This window comes from Puma concolor, chromosome C1, assembly GCF_028749965.1.
Source record: "Puma concolor isolate L17-30 chromosome C1, mPumCon1.1.hap2, whole genome shotgun sequence".
NCBI classification, from domain to species: domain Eukaryota; kingdom Metazoa; phylum Chordata; class Mammalia; order Carnivora; family Felidae; genus Puma; species Puma concolor.
The window spans coordinates 209,662,203-209,682,278 of NC_141674.1; the positions used below are offsets into that span (position 1 = coordinate 209,662,203).

Here is a 20,076-nt window from a genome sequence, read left to right on the forward strand (position 1 = left end):
TGAAGCTATCTCTCTGGAACCAAATGGTGGAGAAGAAGAGGAAGAGGAAGAAACTTCTCTTTCAATATTATGCTCATTTGATCATATTGTTTCTTATGTTTACAAAATTGTCCTTAACAAATTCAGCAATATTTTAGTTTACAATGTAACAGCCCGCTGAACTATTTTTAACTTCAGCAGCATGGAGTACTTTGAAGGGTTGCCATCCTTTTATTGGGTTTACTCTCAAAATGCCTTGTAGATAAAGAGACAACAATGTACTAACACCTTGTCTGATAAGATAACACACCTTTTCAGGGTTTAACCTGCTGTACTCAGGTTGTCCTCAGTCTCTGAAACTATCCTGTTAACGAACTACCAATGAGTCTGAATACCCAAATCCAGCAGACTCTTCCTCATGTGATACTGTTTTGGCATTTCATGCCATGGATTTGTACTTGCTAAGGACTCTTCTTTCATTCTCAGAAATCAGTTTCTTCTTGTTTTCTGCATCTCTCTTCCCACTCCATTTCCACTGCCGAAGCAGGACCCGCTTTACCAGCCCCTTAAGCAGGAATGTAGCCCAAGGACTCACGTCCCAGCTCCAGCCAGGTCCCTGTGGCATTTCTGGGTAACCTCTTCCAGGCTTAAAGCCTCACCTTTCGAATTCAGAGCAGCTGCCCGTCCCTTCCCCCTGTGTGGACACCTACCTACCTCACTCCTTCTTGGGCATCTCTCGTCTCGATATACATGTTGGCCAGTGGCATTCTCTTCCTTGTTTCATCCATCCCTGCTTGAGCAATCTTTACTTGCTTCTGGCCGTCTTATTTAAACTATGGGCAAAACCATCTAGCTATGAGCCCAAGCCAGATATGTGGGAGTGGTCCCCAACATATTCCTCTCCCTTGCTCTCTTTTCAGTCACCAACTTCTGCCAATGTCACATCTTTCATAGCCCTTTACTGTCACCATAATCATGCTGCTGTATGTTAGTGTAGGTCTTTAACCCAGCTGGCCTATTAAAATAGTCTTCTATGGGGGCGCCTGGGTGGCACAGTCGGTTAAGCGTCCGACTTCAGCCAGGTCACGATCTCGCGGTCCGTGGGTTCGAGCCCCGCGTCAGGCTCTGGGCTGATGGCTCAGAGCCTGGAGCCTGTTTCCGATTCTGTGTCTCCCTCTCTCTCTGCCCCTCCCCCGTTCATGCTCTGTCTCCCTCTGTCCCAAAAATAAATAAACGTTGAAAAAAAAATTAAAAAAAAAATAAATAAATAAAATAGTCTTCTATGTGTCCAACTTCCCTTCAGTCTTATTCATCCCCCTCAAGCAAATCAATCCAGTCTCTTGTCTGCCTTTAGCTATTTTTTTTTTCCCTAACAGGTGAACCTGACTTTGTTTTTCTATTTTACAGTAGTACTCCTGAGTTACGTATTAGATTGTGTTGCAAAATTCTGACCAGTGGTCTCTTAAATTTTGGCCTGGTGGTGAGCTCTTTTTTTTTTTTTTTTTAATTGTTTTAGTTTTTTTTTTTTTTTCCCATTTATTTGTTTATTTTGAGAAAGAGAGAGAGAGACCGTGTGTGCGTGCGTGTGTGTGAGCTGGTGAGGGGCAGTCAGAGAGGAAGAAAGAGAACCTCGAGCAGGCTGCACAGTGTCAGCGCAGAGCCTGATGCTGGGCTCGATCCCATGAATGGTGAGATCATGACCGGAGCTGAAATCAAGAATCAGACACTTAACGCTAACGGAGGGAGCCACCCAGGTGCCCCTGGTGTTCCTCGAAGGCAAGGACTGTGTTACATCCATTTGGTTATCAACAACTTAGTAAGTGATAAATGTTGTTGAATAATAAATCCAGTCCAATCTTTCAGGCAGCGGGACAAGACCCTTCTCTGAATGCATTTTGTATGTGATCCAGAGTAACAGCATAAATCAGTGGGAGAAGAATTTTCTATGTGAACAATTTAGCCCTTTGTAAACAGAGGGTAATTAGCTCCACCCAAATGAAGTGAGAGCAGTTTCCGTGGACGTCTGAAGCAGTAGCTTTAAGCCAGTTCACATTTACTTCTTGGAGCAGAGAAAAAAATAATCCAGTAATTAGGTAAGGGGTTGAGACGAGAAATTTAAGGGCTGGAAAATGACGTTTCTCTGAACTTTATGAGCAGTATTATTTACGACAAACTTTGAAATGAACCGTGTGTATACTTGTAATTTGCTACATGGAAACCACATTTGGGGTTGTGGCCCAGCATTGCAAGAGGTTTACTCTCAGAACGGAGGCAGACATTTTGGATTCGAATGGTAAAAGCTTTATCCATGAAAAGAAAGAAACAATTTATTTCATACTTTGGGAGCTTTAATATTCTTTCTCTTCATCACTGTCTGCTTTAATGAAATGCATGTCAAGGTTCACCTAATAGATTCTGTTTTACTTGAGCTGTATTGTGCCCTTAGTTTCTGATGATCTCCTTCTATCAGATTTATATCAGCATTTCTCAAAGATATGTTTCCAGATACATGGGGAAAATGGACAGAATTTCTCCATGGTCAAATAAATATGGGAAATATTATATGCCCTATTCCCTTCTAAGACAGTCTCCGTGGGTATTAGCAAGTTAATGACTGAGGGTGTGCGTATGTGTGTGTGTTTGTGTCCCGTGGACGTCCTGTAGACCTGGCTGTCTGCAGAACATTCTCTGCCCATGTGAAACTGGCATCTGCTCTGATCTCAACCATTTGTTCTGCTGATTTTTAGGGTAGATTTCCTATGAAAGCCTAGAAATTTCTACAACATTTATTGTCTGTGTTAAGTCTGATTTGTATTTCCTGTTCAGTCCTGGGTTCTATTTCATTATTTATTTATTTTTTTTTACCTAGAGAACTCCACAATTTCTAGTCTAGAACCCCTGCTTAAGATCTAAACTTTTCCTTGCCCTAATAACCTAATACTGTCTGGATGAGAATAATACACAATCAGCGTGTGTGTGTGTGTGTGTGTGTGTGTGTGTGTGTATTCATATATAACAGTAGATGTAGACATAGATATTTGCTTCTATTCTTTTAATGTTTCCATAACTCTCAAATCCCTGAGTGTTTTATGTCTTGACCAAAGCGACGCTTGGATTCTCCAATTCATGCCTTCTTATTTCATTATTATTCTACTCCTGCAGCAGACTGGTTTCCAGAAATTGCAGAGGGCTTTGCTGGCAGAGTAACTTGCTATACCTCAGTACTTTGTTGGTATCTCTCTTGGCCATTCAACTCAAGTGGTCCCTAGACCCTTACCCTCTGTTGGGCCACTGTACCATTCTCGATTCTTTGTTTTCATCTTTTTGTTGAGAGACCAAACAGAGAGCTTAGCTTTAATTAGTGTTCTAAGCATCTGGCTTTATATTATTCTTTTGTGTATATCAAAATAAAAACTTTGCTATGGAAGTTTTGCTTAAGAAGTCTGCATCCTGTTTATAGATCCCTTTACTGGTTCCCCTAACCCCCAGTGGGAGGAAGGGGGGGGGTGGTGCTTTTTTTTTTCTATCACAGAAGTGTTTGATTTTTTAAATAGTTATACATGTTGATTTTAAGCCACTTATGAGAATCAGATAAAGGCAGTGCTCCCCAGTTGTTATTTTCCAAGTGTTTTCATATCATTGCTGTATTTATTTTTAGAAACACAGCATTGGAATAATGAATATGCTCGTTTAGAGATAAAGAAACTGAGGTAGGAAAGTTAAATGTTTATCAAAATGAAGGGCATGTTCCCTTGTGAACAGTGGAAATGTCCACATCAGGTCAGGCTATTAATTTCATGGTTTAAAGGAATTTCTCAAACAGTCAGAGGGAGCCAAGTGGGTCAGGGCACGGAGCCTGGGGGTCAGAGAGACCAGAGGCTTAATTATGGCTCTGTGTGAAGTGGAGCAACTTAGTTAATCATTCAGAACCTGTTTTCTAGGCTGTAAAGCGAGGTAGGGCTCAAAAATATACATAGATGTGCATTTTGCTCAACTATGGCTTGATGTTTAATTTATCATAACTTTGTGAAGTTCTCTGCTGCATGGGGAAAGAAGCCTCCACTCTTGCATGGGGAACAGTTAGCCTTACATTGACGAGATAGGGGAGAGGATTAACAGCCGATAAACCAGAAGAGGGACAGACTGTTCATTTTATTGAAACTCCTATGAAAACAGATGAAGTCATTCAAGATTAAAAAAAGAAAAGAAGGCTCGCTGCCTTTCAAAAGGAGCCGAGAATTGTCAAAACAGAGCGAAGTGCGAGATCATTCCAAATTAGTATTGAACTGGATGTGTTTAAATTAGCTTCGTGCCAGCCTGCTGCCTAGCAACCACAGTATTTGTCCTTGCCACCCCGTGGGGAGCCACAGGGCATCTAGTGCAAGGGAGGACCACAAAGGCTGCTTCGCCCGATGCAGCAGCGGCGGTAAGGGAAACACGTGTTTCTCCAAAACGTCAAGGAATCCCTTTCAGTGCTGGCTTAATCTGGTTTCGAAAATACAGCCGATATTTCTCAAAGTGCGGGCCAATGACTGTATGCATCAGAGCCACCCGGACAAAACTGGGGCGGGATTGTCAGGGAGAAGACTGAGGGACGTGTTCCTTCCAGAGGGCAGCCTTAGTAAAGCATCCTCCGGGCACTTACTGTCAAGGTTAAGAGGCCAGAAGCCATTGCAGGGAGACAGCAAGGGTGGGGATATGCTGGCTCTGTCTCTTCCCACCTGTATGACGCCGAACACCTGCTTAATCTTTCCCTAGAAGTCGCCTCATCATTACAAGGTGGCTGCTGCTGTAGCATCTGCTTATAATTACTGCAAGTAAAGAAAGGTCTTAGAAGTGTATCTGGCACGAAGAAAATAGTCAATAAACGTTAGCTGCTATTACCTACCGTGGTCAAGACTTTTGGCCAGCAGAATTCTCTGAGGTCATTTCTCAGTCTTAACCCAGCTTTCTGGTGACCCTTTCTTTTTATTTGCTGTCTCCAGGCTTGGGTATTCATGTTCTACCACCATCACGTGGTATTTGTAACTGGGATTTCTCTTCTTCCTACCCTATAAGTACAGGCTTCCCTTTATTTATATCCTTAAAACCAAGCAAGCTATGGCAGTTTTCACAGCTAGTGATGCAGAAAAAATTCTCAGGTTAAAAAAAAGAAAAAAGTTTCTTCCCAGGCTTCCTCTTCTTTCTTCTCTTTTCTTTTCTATACTTTAGATCCATGCCGTTGAGAAAAACATAGCGAGTCATTTACGTTACCCAGATAAATGCTCTGTCCTGAGACGTGCAACACAAAAAGTACAGCAGATACCTGGGATCTACGGTAAAAGACACTGTACTTGACTTTGGAGCAGTTCTTAGGAGAAAGGAGAAGCTGCGGGTGGAAGTTAGAAATGGAGGAATAACCCCAGGCTGCAAGTAGTTGAAAGGTAGGAACAAAGTTAACGGGAAGAAATTTCACCCCAGGGGAAATAACAAGACACAGTCAGATTTTGTGGCCAACCTGTTCTCCACCGAAGTTGACATTCTCAGAGAACTACACAAATAAAGGGGGTCAACCTGGCCATTTGAAGTCGTGGTACAGAAGTTCAGGAGAGCAATGACAAAACTAAAGACATCTAAGGCCCCCAGAATAGCCTTAGAAGTCTCCAGTGTTGTACTCGTCTTCTTTTTAGGCTGCCTTTTCCTTGGAAAGTGGTTAAACCGGACACCTTGGCTGCATCCAGAGATTGGGGGTGGGGCTTCTGAATCATCCTGAGATTTAGGACTTAAGCTCATGGGGCCCACCACGAAGGCATACCAGATAATAAAACAAGCAGGTGGGAAGAGGCAAGGGCATTAGCAGGCTGGCCACCAAATCCAAGGTCTCAAAGCCTCGGGGAGCAGACACCCAGAGCAGAGGCCTAAGAATCCCCGATTCATGTGAGAGCAAGTTTTTCACAGCCTAAAACAGACTGCTGGAAACCTGGAAATAGACAAATACCCAATGCACCCAGAAAGAGGTAAAAAGATCATGACATGAATAGTCCCTAAAATCGTGGAGATGTTTATTAATCCACAGTAGTTTTATTACAAGTGATTATGAATGGACTGTATCAGATGAACTTAACTGGCTTCTATGACAGGCAGACAAGCCCAGTGGTTGGACTCATAAAGTGAAATGCATAAGGGATTTTGATCATTCCATATGACATTTTCATTACCAAAGTCAAATTATAATAATAAAAAAAGAATCTGATATGGTCTTTAAGGCGACTTGCAACTCTCAGAATAAGGTTGGATTTGAACGTTTGGAGACAATTTTACAAGAGACACTTGGGTGGCTTCCAATTCTGACAGCATTTTAAGATGTATTTCCACTAATTTTTTCACAAAATATTTTTTCACCACAAAAATACCCTTGTAACACAATATAGAACATATAAACTGAGATCCAATTTCCTCTCTTCCCCTTACAATCCCAAACTTGTGACATAACCAATGTTATGAGTTTATTCTACATTTTTCATACTTTTTTAAAGCTTATATAAATAAGCCATATTTATGTATATACTTACAGGTTTTATACCTTCAAGATATCATAGTGTATATTCTGCAACTTACTTTTTTCTCTTAACAACATACCATGGGCATCCAAGCTAATTTATTTATTTATTTATTTATTTATTTATTTATTTATTTATTGTTTATTTGTTTATTTATTTATTGTTTATTTGTTTTTGAGAGAGAGAGAGAGAGAGAGATAGTGTGTGTGTGAGTGGGGGAGGGCCAGAGAGGGAGGGAGACACAGTATCCGAAGCAGGCTCCAGGCTCCGAGCTGTCAGCACAGAGCCTGAGGCAGGGCTTGAACTAACGAACCGCGAGATCAAACCTGAGCTGAAGTCGGATGCTTAACCGACTGGACCACCCAGGTGCCCCCAAATTACGTACATATAAATGTATTAGCTTGGGAGAACCTGGGTGACTCAGTCGGTTAAGCATCCGACTTCAGCTCAGGTCATGATCTCACGGTTCGTGGGTTCGAGCCCTGTGACGGGCTCTGTGCTGACAGCTCAGATCCTGGAGGTTGCTTCAGAGTCTGTGACTTCCTCTCTCTCTCTGCCCCTCCCTCACTAGCTCTCTCTCTCTCTCTCAAAAATAAAACATTAAAAAAAAATTAAAAATAAAATAAATACATCTAATTTTTATTGGTTACATATTATTTTAAAATGCAGATGTGCCAAAATTTATTCAACCCCACTCTTACCAACTGATATTACAATTTGGTCAGTGTAACAATACTTAACCTTGTAATTATACTTTTATGCTCTAGTGTTTTTTTAATAACACACATGTTACATATGTATATGCACTACTTAAAAGGTACATTAGAATTACATCTGGGGGCCTGGGTGGCTCAGTCAGTAAGCTTACTTGACGCTTGGTTTCGGCCCAGGTCATGATCTCATGGTTTGTGAGTTTGAGCCCAACATGGGGCTCTGTGCTGGCAGTGACGAATTATTTGGGATTCTCTCTCTCTCCTGTCTTTCTGCCCCTCCCTCACTCATGCTCTTTCTCTCTCTCAAAATAAATAAATAAACTTTACAAAAAAGAATTACAGAATTACATCTCAAAGGTTACAGATATGTGAGTATTATAAACACTGTATGATAATGTTTATTTCCGATATTCCCACTGTCACTAAATATTACTCATCTTAAAATTTTTCTTCATTCAAGTATCATACATCATATTTGTTTTAATTTACATTTTCATGACTGTAAGTGAAGCTGGCAACTTTTTGTGCCCCTCTCTTTGAACTGTGTACTCCTGTCTTCTGCTTATATTTCCTTGTGTTATTATCTTCGTATTAATTTGTAAGAGTTTGAAAATCAGGAATGTGTGCATGTGTTGCAAAAGATATAAAGAGTTGCAAATAATTGCTCTGATTAAATATTTTCTTTTGACTTTATTTATGGTACCATTAATCATATAGAAATGAAAATTTTTTATTTGCTTAAATCTGTTTCCCCTAAATTTCCACTTAAAATGTTTTCCTGTAGTTTCAATATTTTTGTTTTTAAAATTTAAATAGTTTTTATCCACTTGGAGTTAATTTTTATGTTAATGTGAGCTGGAGTCCTAACTTTATTCTCATCCAGAATGAATAACCAAGTGGTATTCATGAAATTGTCTAACCTGAGAGATATTTGAGAATTTGAAGTGCCATAATTTGTCAGTTGGTATGTAACCGTATTTACTTGGATATATTTCTAGATACCCTATTTCATTTCACGGATTTATTTTTTTATTCCAGAATGGAATAAAGTGGAAAAAGATGGAGAGTGTCACAATGTTTTTAAGCTAGCATTTGCTTTAATACCAAAGTGAGGGAAGAGAACTAGAGATAATTTCACTCATGAATATAAAAGCAAAAACATGAAAAAATATTCGCAATTTGAATGGAGTATTAAGGTAATAATACAATTTGAATAAGAAAGTTTACACCAGAAATACAAATATGGATCCTGCGGATCACAGAGCTAAATTCAAGGGGTAAGATAGCATCAGAGATACTAAAGGCCTATCCCTAAAACCAAAAGTAAGACAGGATGGGGGCCTCTGGGGGGCTCAGAGGTTAAGTCTATGACTCTTGATGTCAGTTCAAGTCATGATCTTACCATTGTGAGATCGAGCCCTGCTTTGGGCTCTGCACTGACCACGGAGCCTGCTTAAGATTCCCCTTCTCCCTCTTCCTCTGCAACTGCACCGAATGCATTCTCTCTCTCTCTCTCTCAAAAAAAAAAAAAAAAAAGAAAGAAAAAGGAAAAAGAAAAAAGATAGGATGCCCAACATGAGCATTATTATTCAATCCCTGATTTCGGGGATATCAGATAACAAAATGAGGCAAGAATTAAAAAAAAAAAAACTACACAGTTATTAGGAACTAGGACGATTTTAATTGTTTGCAGATGATATGACTACACACTTAAACATCAAATAAGAATGATAAATGGTGTCTTTCTATGTGCAAAAAAATAAAATAAAGTAAAAACGAATGAAAGCAAAAACTAACATTACAAAGAACTATTAGGATAAGGAAGATTAGTGAGGTAGCCATATATCCTCAAAAGCCACAGTTTTTTATTTTTTTAAATTTTTTTACATTGATTTATTTTTGAGAAACAGAGTGAGACAAAGCGCGAGCGGAGGAGGGGCAGAGAGAGAAGGAGACACAGAATCTGAAGCAGGCTCCAGGCTCTGAGCAAGAGGTCAGCATACAGCCTGACAAGGGGCTCGAACCCACAAACTGTGAGATCATGACCTGAGCTGAAGTCCCATGCTCAACCGACTGAGCCACCCAGGTGCCCCAACAGTTTTTTTATTTTATTTTTTTTAATATCAGCAATGTAAAGCAAAAAAAGGAACTGGATTTAACAAATTCTCACATTTTCAACAAAGCTATAAACTTCTTGGAAATAAATTTAACAACAAGCTGAAGATTTTTACCCAAAAGTGCAATATTTTAGGGAAGAACATTCAAGAAGAATTGGTTGAATATTCCTGGTAAGGAATTCAGGATCATAAATGTTTCAAATCCTACCTAAGTTAACACATATTTACACATTTACTGAAGAATGTTACTAGACCTTGTCTCAGTGATTCTGATTTTCTGGTGTAGAAATGATTTGCCAACTCTTTTTTAAACTGTGATGTCCTACCAGATATTAAGACTTCCTCTAAGGGGGTGCCTGGGTGGCTCAGTCGGTTAAGTGTCCGACTTTGGCCCGGGTCATGATCTCACGGTTCGTGGGTTCAAGCCCTGTGTCGGGCTCTGTGCTGACAGCTCAGAGCCTGGAGCCTGCTTCAGATTCTGTCTCCCTCTCTCTCTGCCCCTCCCTAGCTCATGCTCGCACTCTCTCTCTCTGTCAAAAATAAATAAACTTAAAAAAAAAAAGACTTCCTCTAAGGTGACTGTAAAAAAAATATTATGGTACTGATGTCACATATATTATTTTTATCAGTCAATGTGAAAATAGCATACTCAGATATCATGATGTTATCTGAACCTGCACTTTTTCCTTTTTTTTTTTTTTTAACTCCTTAGAAGGTAGTGTAATTTAATGTAATCTTTGGGAAATAAATATGGAATTGGAAAAAAACTCGTAAATAAATCTATGGCAAAGGATTTGGACTGAATAGTATAACGTAAAATGTGCATGATTAATACAGATTGATATAATATGTATGCTAATAAAGCTAGCTTATATTCGCACATGTATGTTTGAGAGCTGAGAAAAGGTTTTGTTATTAAACTAAATCCTAATTGGGGATACACCATTTTCTGTCAGGATTCTGTTTGGCCTGTGCTGAATTTTCTCACTGCATTTTCTGTAAAGGAAGGACTAGCTTCATTTATTCATTCAACAAATATCTTTTAAGTAGCTGCCCTAAAGCATCCCTTAGTCTGCTTAGAAGAAGGAGCAAGGTTGTAGGCCTCTCTTATATCATCAGAATGCAAACAAATGCTATACCAAAAGGTTTTTATCATAGCCACAGGGTTTTACCATTAACTATTTCCATAGTTAGTACTTGAAAAAAAATGTATCTCTTAACATAGAAACTCTGTTATCCAAAATTCTCACATACGGTGGCCTTTCCCACAAGTCAGTCTAGGTAAGCAAAATAAAATTATCCTCTGTTAAGAACACACAAATATTTCTCAATGTGACGATTTTAAGGGAAGTAAAAACAAAAGAAAAAAAAAGCCCCAAACTTGAAGAGTCACCACACAATGAAACATAATTAACAGGAGAATGGAAAGAATCTAGACATGATGAGGGCTGAAAAGGAACAGCTCATCATCGCATCTGGAATTCTCTACTGAAAAGGAGAGGAAGACAATAATAAAAGGGAGCTGTGTTGGAGCCCCGCCCCCCCCCCCCCCCCCCAGGAGAAAACAGAGTTTATAAAGTAAAGGATGGGAAGCATCGCATTTACCTCTTTCACCAGCAAATTTTCTGCTTTGTGTTCTGCGTCTTCGGGTACCGTTGAGTACAGTGTGCGGATATCCCAAGACACGGTGGCCGTCTGGGGAGGACAATGAAAAGAAATGAAGTAAGCTCTCCAACCTGGAAGCACTGAGTAGACCACCCTACCGAAAACCCAATAGAAAAGTGCTTTAGATCTTAGCATCGGACAGTAGAAGAAGACAGAGAAATTTACATCTCTAGGAGACAGAAGCCAAACCTCCCTGAGATTGCCTCTGCCAGCATCCTTACAAGTACTGGTTTATCACAGAGGCTCATCGCGTAAAGCTCTTTCACTTCCCTGCAGGGAACAAAAGGTGGGGCATCTGTATATTTTGCCTAGCTTATTTCTATTGTATCTTTTGTTGTTGTTGTGAATCCCGAGATACAGTTGAAGTGAAAGAGAAACCTTACAAAAGCATCAGTATTTTAATCCTATTGTAAATAGTTTCTCGAGGTTCCACAAGGTAAATTTAACCCTTTTAAGAAGCTCTGAGTGTGTGTGTGTGTGTGTGTGTGTGTGTGTGTGTGTGTGTAGCCACCATTTTAGGGGTGAGAAGAAAGAAAGGATGTTCAGTGAACCTGGATCTTGAGGAAAAAGACTCATGTTTTTGGTGTCTTTATTTTTGTTAAAATAAACAAAATGTTTTCAACTTCGATGCTCAACAAACGACTTTGCAGTAAACGAACAGACATAAAAAGTAATAAGATGTCCAAAACAGGATTTCATAGATTGTTTCCTCTTTTTTTTTTTAAATTTTTTTTTTTTTTAATGTTTATTTTTTTTTTGGGACAGAGAGAGACAGATCATGAACGGGGGAGGGGCAGAGAGAGAGGGAGACACAGAATCGGAAACAGGCTCCAGGCTCTGAGCCATCAGCCCAGAGCCCGACACGGGGCTCGAACTCACGGACCGCGAGATCGTGACCTGGCTGAAGTCGGACGCTCAACCGACTGCGCCACCCAGGCGCCCCAATTGTTTCCTCTTTATACGACATACAGTCCTCAGCTCCATCAAGCTGGGGGAAGTATGAGACACCCTAAAAACGGTGACTTTCCATCACCAGCCACCAGCTTTCTTTAGTCTGCACTCCGTGGCTTTCCAGAAGCATTGGGGTGACCAGTCTGTTCACATCCATGGCACCAAACAGCTGGGGTCTTTCCTTTTGTATATCCCCAAATCCACAAATGATTCATCAGAGTTTCTAAAGCACAACCTAAAGTTCCTTTGAATTGTTCTAGATGAAGGGCATTTTCCCTAGACTCATTAATGAAACAGAGGAGATTCCCAAGACCCCTCCTTAGTTTTGGAGAAGACGGGTAGGAAAGGGGTCCAGGGAACGGGGTCCTCCGAGAGCACAGCTTCTGTGACAAGCTCTACCACCAAGGGCAGCATCATACCTGTTCTTCTAGTCCCAGACTCATATTTTCTTCAAATCCTCCTTTTTCTTCGCTCTTAATATAAGCTCCATGAGGGCAAGAGCTTTGATCTCTTTTGTTCACTGCTCTAACCTCAGTGTCCGGTGGGGCATTTAAATACTTGTTTGTCGAAAGTGTTGAGTGTGTGTGAATCGGAATGTGTGGGTTCTGTGCATATGTGTGTGCGTGTCTGCGTGAGCGTGTGTGATTAGGTGTAGTGCACGAGCGTGTCTGTGCGTGTGCGTGAGGATGATGGATGATGGTGTGCTGTGTTTGCGTGTGCATACGTAGTGTCAGTGCGCGTGTGGTGTGTGTGTGTGTGCGGCATGTGACCACATGCATGTCGGTGCACAGGTATGCTGTGTGAGTGTGTGTGTGTGTGTGTGTGTGTGTGCCTTCACGTGCATAGTTTGGACGCTGCGAAAGAGGAAGAGTGTCATGTGAACCCGACAAAATCAGAGGATAAAAAATAATGAGGAAACAAAGTTCTAGATACATCCTAGGACAAAATTCAATGCTCATCCTAAAATGCAGTGTAGACGGAGCTCTCCTGATCCATGCATCTGCCCCAGGATGTCACTGCAGTTGTGTGAACAGGGTGTAGAAGTTCTCTGAGGCCATGGCTACCAATCAAGCCAACTGTAGATACACCCACGTGAAGTACGATAGGGCCGATTTAGGACTTAGTATTATTTAGATTTTACATTTTTGATTCCTTTTGGATTCCCTCTTTCAAGTTGCTTCTTATATGTTGTGCACTCTGTTAGAAGATAAACAGTACATAAGCTCTATTGGAAGTCTGGAGTAAAAGATTAAAATCCATACCTAAGTTGAGTTTTCAAGATCATTGCGGGATTTCAATTATCTGGGTGTAACTTGTTTCCTGTTTGGGTAGATAATTCTCAGATACACAGTGCCACCTGCTTGGTGTTTACAGGGAACATTATATATTATAATCTACTGGCAAGATCAGGATTTTTTTTCTCTAATTAAAAAAATTTTATATTTCAGTCATTATTTTAGAATACATTTTTTATACAAAAACGCAAAATATTATTCCTATTTCTCATTATCCCATGCAGTCTCTTATTGGTTTCTTGCTTTTTAAAAAAGTAGTAACAGCTGCTCTAAAACATTCCAAGTCTGATGGAAAGCAGAGTAACACGGCTCAAATGCAAATTTCTTAGGAAGTTATACCCAGTGCCCCACTAAGATCACTGCTTTCTGGTATAATACAGTCAGGATACTGAACTGGCTTAAGAAATTTTTTGTTTTCTTTAATGGTAAATTTCTGGATATGGACTCAGGATTCAAGTAATAATGGTCACATAGCTACTTGTAGTAAAAATAGAGTCCCGATACATAATACATACGTAATGTATGAGATTGGAAATTCACTCAAGTTGGGATTTATAAAAACTTTATAATCATGTGTATAATCACGTGTACCATGGCTATGACTGATTCCTGATGACCTCCAGTTATGAAATCATGTTCTTTTTTTTTTTTTTAACATTTATTTATTTTTGAGAGAGAAAGACACAGAGTGCGAGTGGGGGAGGGTCAGAGAGAGAGAGGGAGACACAGAATCCAAAACAGGCTCCAGGCTCTGAGCTGTCAGCACAGAGCCCGACGCGGGGCTCGAACCCACAAACGGTGAGATCAAATCTGAGCCGAAGTCGGATGCTTAACCGATTGAGCCATCCAGGCACCCCTCGTGTTGATTCTTAATAAGACAACTGGGGCTGAATCACCCTCACGTAACCATGTGTTTTAGATTTAATCTAAAACATTATTTTACAACCTGCATGGACTTCCTGTACATCTAATCCCTTGCACAGAATACACAAGGTATAAGAAAAGAAATGCATATATAATGAACGCCTGTGACATGCTATTGATCTCAGCTATATTTTGTTGTGATACTGGAACATATGGCTGAAAAAGCAGAGAGCCTCCATAAAGTATCAACTTTCAGAACTGTGGCACTTCTGCTGATGTCTTATTTCTTTAATGTGTCTCCACTGAAGCAAAAACAAATTCATCAAATAAAAAGTGAAGTATGCAGTCATATTTGTTAAGGGGATTAATATGGTTACAAAGAATTTCTTTTCTGAGAATTAGATGCTTTCAGACCACTACAAATTGCCTTGGCCACAGCAGACTTCCTGGTCTCTTTTATAAACCTTCTGGTTGACAATTAGTAGAGCTCAATTGCATGAAACGGATCTGAGACAGCACTGGAACTGAGCCGCAGTCCTCTTTTGGTGGTAGAGTTTTATAAGGGGCCTACTGTCCAGAGAGTAGGCATTTGGAAACATGAACTGTCATTTTATTTATGAAACGAGGCATGCAGGCTTGTGTTTATAATTTCAGGTCCATGCTATTCAGACGTCTTCGACGACAGCCCTGTCACTTTCTGGTTCCTTCCACTCTTTAGTGGGCAGTCTCTGTGGCTTTGTCACAGCCACCATTCTGCTGGCTAAAATGACCACAGAAGACTTCATTCTAAGCACATCACGGCCATTTCGCAATTGGCCAAAAGCCACCGGTCAAAGTCTAAAAAAAAAAAAATGAGGCTGCTTTTCCTATCCTGGGCCTGAGCAAAGCTTCCTGACAGTACTATAGATCCCAGCTGCTCAAAAAAGAGAGCAAAAATGATGCTGTTTATAGTAATTAATCAGTCTGAGCTTGAGAATTCGACAAGTCTTACAGTAAAGTCTATTAACAAACATTTCCCAATACCTTCCAAGCTAAGCACGTGTTTAAAAATGATCTTCACCTAAATTTCTCAGATTAAGACACCGATACGGCCTTATATTCTAGTAGACACTTATCCTACATTAGTTGCTTGAAAAACATTTTTTATCACTTTCAGAAGAGTGTTGTCATGATTTTGTTTTATTTTTTTTTAAGTACATGAGACTGTCACTTTAATACCTTTGTTGTGCCCCCCTACCAATAATTCCCTCTTCGATCATTCTTTTACTTTTAAAAAACATTTTTATGTTTATTTATTTTTGAGAGAGAGAAAGAGAGCACAAGTTGGGGGAGGGCAGAGAGACAGACACAGAATGCGGAGCAGGCTCCAGGCTCCGAGCTGTCAGCACAGAGCCCGATGTGCGGCTCAAACTCACGAAACCATGACATCACGGCCTGAGCTGAAGTTGAAGGCTTAACCAGTTGAGCCACCCAGGCGTCCCTCATTCATTTATTTTTTAATATGAGTTAAGGTGATGCACAATAGACATTAGTTTCAGGCGTACAACATAGAGACTGGACAAGTCTATACATTAGGCTATGCTTACCTTAGCTACCCTCTGTCACCATACTGCACTATTACAACACCACCGATCATATTCCCTATGCTGTGTCTTTTATTCCCATTACTTATTCCCTGTGCTTTAGGGGGCAGGTCCTTCTTGTTTTGCTGCAGTTAAAGTGTATGGGAAACACGCAAAAAGTGAGCAGCTCCCCATCGCTGGACAGTTGTTACCATCCAGACAAGTCAAGCATTGAGACTTTACCTATCACAGTATTTAAGAATATAAGTAGGGAAGTGCCTGGTGGCCCAGTCGATTGAGCGTCTGACTTCAGCTCAGGTCATGATCTCATGGTTGGTGGGTTCGAGCCCCGTGTCAGGCTCTGTGCTGACAGCTCGGAGCCTGGAGCCTGCTTCGGATTCTGTGTCTCCCTCTCATTCTGCCCCTCCCCACCTCATGCTCTCTTTCTCACTCTCCCTCTCCCTCTCTCACTCTCCCTCTCCCTCTCCCTCTCTCAAAAAGTAAATAAACATTGAAAAGTAAAAAAAAAAAAAAAAAAAAAGAATGTAAGTAGGGAAGTTTGGAGACCTGGTTCTAGGTTTTGTTTTGTTTTGTTTTGTTTTTTTACCCTTGGATTAGCTAACCACTGAGCAAGTCACTTCCCTTCTTTTTCTGTGATTTATTTTCCAGGCTCCACAACGTGTCTTGCCTCCTCTCTGGAGGAAGTTAGGACGAAACATTTTACATATGCAAGAATGTGAGCACTCACAGAACACCGTGCTCCAACAACATACTTATCGCATCAGGACCTCCCCTTGGCAAGGACTCAGAGGCTGTGGTCTGAGTTCTCTTTCCAAGGAGGCACAGGGAAGAAGCCTGCTTGGTGTGAGGCCTGCAGACATGGCCCCGTGACAAGCAATGGCCTAAGACACAAGCCAACCCGCCACACATCATTCTGTATGCTTGCTCACATTCCTTCTTCTGCTCCAGACATATTCCTGCACTAGCCTTATTGTGCGGTCTCTTCCTCCTCTTGGAAAGTCTTTTCCTTTCCTTCCCTTCCCTTCCCTTCCTTTCCCTCCCCTCCCCTCCCCTCCCCTCCCCTCCCCTCCCCTCCCCTCCCCTCTCCTCTCCTTTACTTTCCTCACTCTTTCTTAACCTCGGGCTTAGTATAGGTACCAGCTCTGAAAATCTTCTCTAATTCATCCAATGCACATTTTCTCGTCTCTGAACTATAAAATTTATTGTTTGTATCATATATGAAGTCCACAGCTCAACTGTAGAATATTTTAGACCCAAAAGCTCTGCTGGTGATGAATTCAGCCAATATATATGTATATATTGCTGGTCTGTAAGCAAGCCACGTCAAATCTGCTTTGGGAATAAAATAAAACAATATATGAAATATTTTCCCATGTTTTGTATTGTTTTTTAATTTGTTCCTTTGATTTAAAACATTGCTTCTGAGTTTATTTATTTTGGGAGAAAGAAAGCACAAGCAGGGGAGGGACAGAGAGAGAGGGAGAGAGAGAATCCCGAGCAGGCTCTGCATTGCCAGCACTGAGTCTGATGCAGGGCTGGAACTCACAAGTGTTGTTGGGATATAATTGACATGCCATAAGGTTCACCCTTTTAAATGTTTATTTACTCTGAAAGAGAGAGAAGGGGCAGAAGGAGAGGGAGAAAGAGAATCCCAAGTGCCTCCACGTTCAGCATGGAGCCCTTTGTGGGGCTCTATTTCACAACTGTGAGATTACAACCAGAGCCGAAATCAAAACTCAGATGCTTAACTGACTGAGCCACCCAGGTGCCCTAAATTCACCCTTTTAAAGTGTAGAGTTCAGTGGTTTTATATATATTCACAGGGCTGTGCGACCATCATCATGATTTGATTTTAGAGTATTTTCATTACCCCCAAAAGAAACCCCATATTTCCTAGCAATTACTTCCTCTTCGTCTTTCTCCTGAGCCCTTGGCAGCTATTAACTTTCTGTCTCTCTGGATTCGCCTATTCTGGACACTTCATGCAATTGGAATCGTACCATATGTGCTCTTTTGTATTCGGCTTCTTTGACTTAGCATAATGGCTTCAAGTTTCGTCCACGTTAGAGTATGAAGCAGTCTTTAATTTTTTTTTAATGGCTGAGTAATACTCCGTTGTGTGGATATACCACACTATATTTATTCATTCATCAGTTGATGGACATATACATGCATTGTTTCCCCCTTGCGGTCTTATAAATAATGGTGCTATGAATATTCATGTATAAGTCTTTACGTGTACTTTATGTGTAGATGTTCCTCGTTCGATCAAGCCCAGAGAAGTCCTCACATATTCTTACTGAACCACTCTAGAATTCTTCACTACCATACCACTTTTCTAATGTCACCCATTGTGGCATTCAAGGAGTTAAAACTTTCCCGAAGCGTGCACCTTATTTTTCTAAGAAGCAGCTGGCCAAAAGTATGCTGGGTAGACAGAAATGCTAACAGCAAGTCAAAGTGCTCATGTTTGATTTCTGTCCTCACAGTTGCTCTACATCCTTGAACAAGAGCCTTTTGCAAATCTCAGCCTCATTAGCTTATAAACGGGAGGAATATTAGAATTTCGAAATAACCTAGTTCGACAAAGACTATTACTTAGCTTTTAAATGGCAATTACAGTGTTCTGGTATGAATGCTGTGAGCCATTTAAAGCCTGCTTTTCAGGCTCAGAAGCCGAGGATTAAAAAAGAGATTGAGAGTCCTATAAAATGTTAAGCTGGGTCTCAATAAGAGAAACAAGAAGAAGAAGAAGAAGAAAAACAACACAGGACCTTTCTGCTTTTCATTTTAAAAGATTTGAAGGCCCTTCTACTTCCTGTCACCAATATGACCCATGTGGTTTGAGTACGGAAGTCCCCACACACAGTTGCTTTTTATAGTTAAAAACATATTGTGAAAAGGACAAGCCATTGGTATGTTAAGAACTCACAATTCACTGGGTCATGACAGTAAGCCAACAAGCCCTGCGGGTGGCACTGGGGAGCCCTGAGACACTAATTCGGAACGAGTGAGATGAAGAGGAGATTTGAGGGGATCATGTAACCCTCTCGGCCCGCTGTCTCACGTGCGCAACACAGACCTCCGACTTTGAAAATGGCACTGCCCGGGGTCAAAGGCGTAACCTCCCAAGCGTCAGCAAGGCTTCTGGTTCGTATCTGCACCCTTGATATATGCAGCTTACTTCCCAGAAGGCGGGCCATGAAGCCGGGTTGACATAGAGCAGTTTGTCCAGCATGGGCGGTATTGAAGCCCGGGTGTGATCGCGCGGCCTTCCACGGCGGGCTACTTTTCAGACCTCTGAACTTTCTCATGGAAGGTTTTCTACAGCCAGAAGTGATTCCACCGCAGCCTGTCTTATCTGTTACTCAGCAAGATACTCATTTCTGGCTTTCTCATGTTTTGTTCTCCTATTTTTTTTTTTTTTTTATGTTTAATCGGTCTCCCCTCACACTGAATCACTCCATGTTATGATTCATTGTGCCCTTGAAACTGTTCCTTAGCTCCTGTGTTCCTTCCTTCCTCCCCTTGCCTGTGTCACGAAGCCACAATTTGGTGACTAAGTGCTTCGCTTTTTGGTCTCGAGTTTCTATCACGACGTGCTTCCAAAAGAAAGAGGAGAAAAGCAAGAGTAGCCAATCCAATGAGTGAAGGAGCTCATGTTTTTGCAATGAACGCATTAACACATGCATCTAGACTGCTTATTCTTAGTGATTCATTAGGATGCAAATGGTTCTGAAGATCACACTGAACACACTGCCTGCTCCCAGAACCCACGCACTTGACATGCCAAGATACAGCAAAATGCCTCTACCACAGCCCCTTAACCAGGAAGAGGATGATTTTGGTTCAAGGTTCAGTAATCTTCACTGAACGCCCACGAGCCCGACACTGTTGGGTACTTGAAACACAGGTACATACTGATTTCTCCCATGCCTAGGAACAGAAAGCAAGTACGTGAAGGGTTACAGAGAGGAAATTAGGCTTTGTTGATGGTGGCTATGTGGCAGGCACTGTACCAGACAGAATGAGCCCCTGCAGGAGGGGACCATGACCTTAGTGCTGTTTCCTTACGGGGACATATTGTCTTGTGTCGAAGAGGAAAGTGATCATACTAATGATCACTTTCCTCATCATCAAGCAAAGCCAACTGCTTCAACCCCTTTCTTCTCAAATTTCGTCTCGCAATGGACTTCTGGTTCCCACAGGTATTCAAAGGATTCCAGTTATGTTTGAAAATAACCTACATGTTTCTGAACGATAATTCATGAAATAAATATTCGTTTTCCACCTGCTTTGTGCCAAGGGCTACTCTAGTTGCTGGAAGTCTCCCAGTGATCAAAAAAGACATCCCTGTCCTGCCAGAGGGT

The 20,076-nt window shown here is 41.1% G+C and overlaps 1 protein-coding gene across 11 annotated transcripts in view; it reads right to left on the minus strand.

Annotated features, from left to right (window-relative positions):
• Positions 1 to 20,076, minus strand: part of DOCK10 (dedicator of cytokinesis 10) — a 271,165-nt gene that overhangs the window by 130,832 nt on the left and 120,257 nt on the right. For all 11 annotated transcript variants that reach the window (XM_086719771.1, XM_086719772.1, XM_086719770.1 and 8 more), the window contains exon 3: positions 10,954 to 11,043. In XM_086719771.1, coding sequence (XP_086575897.1) covers positions 10,954 to 11,043 — 90 coding nt within the window. The remainder of the gene's footprint in view (positions 1 to 10,953; positions 11,044 to 20,076) is intronic.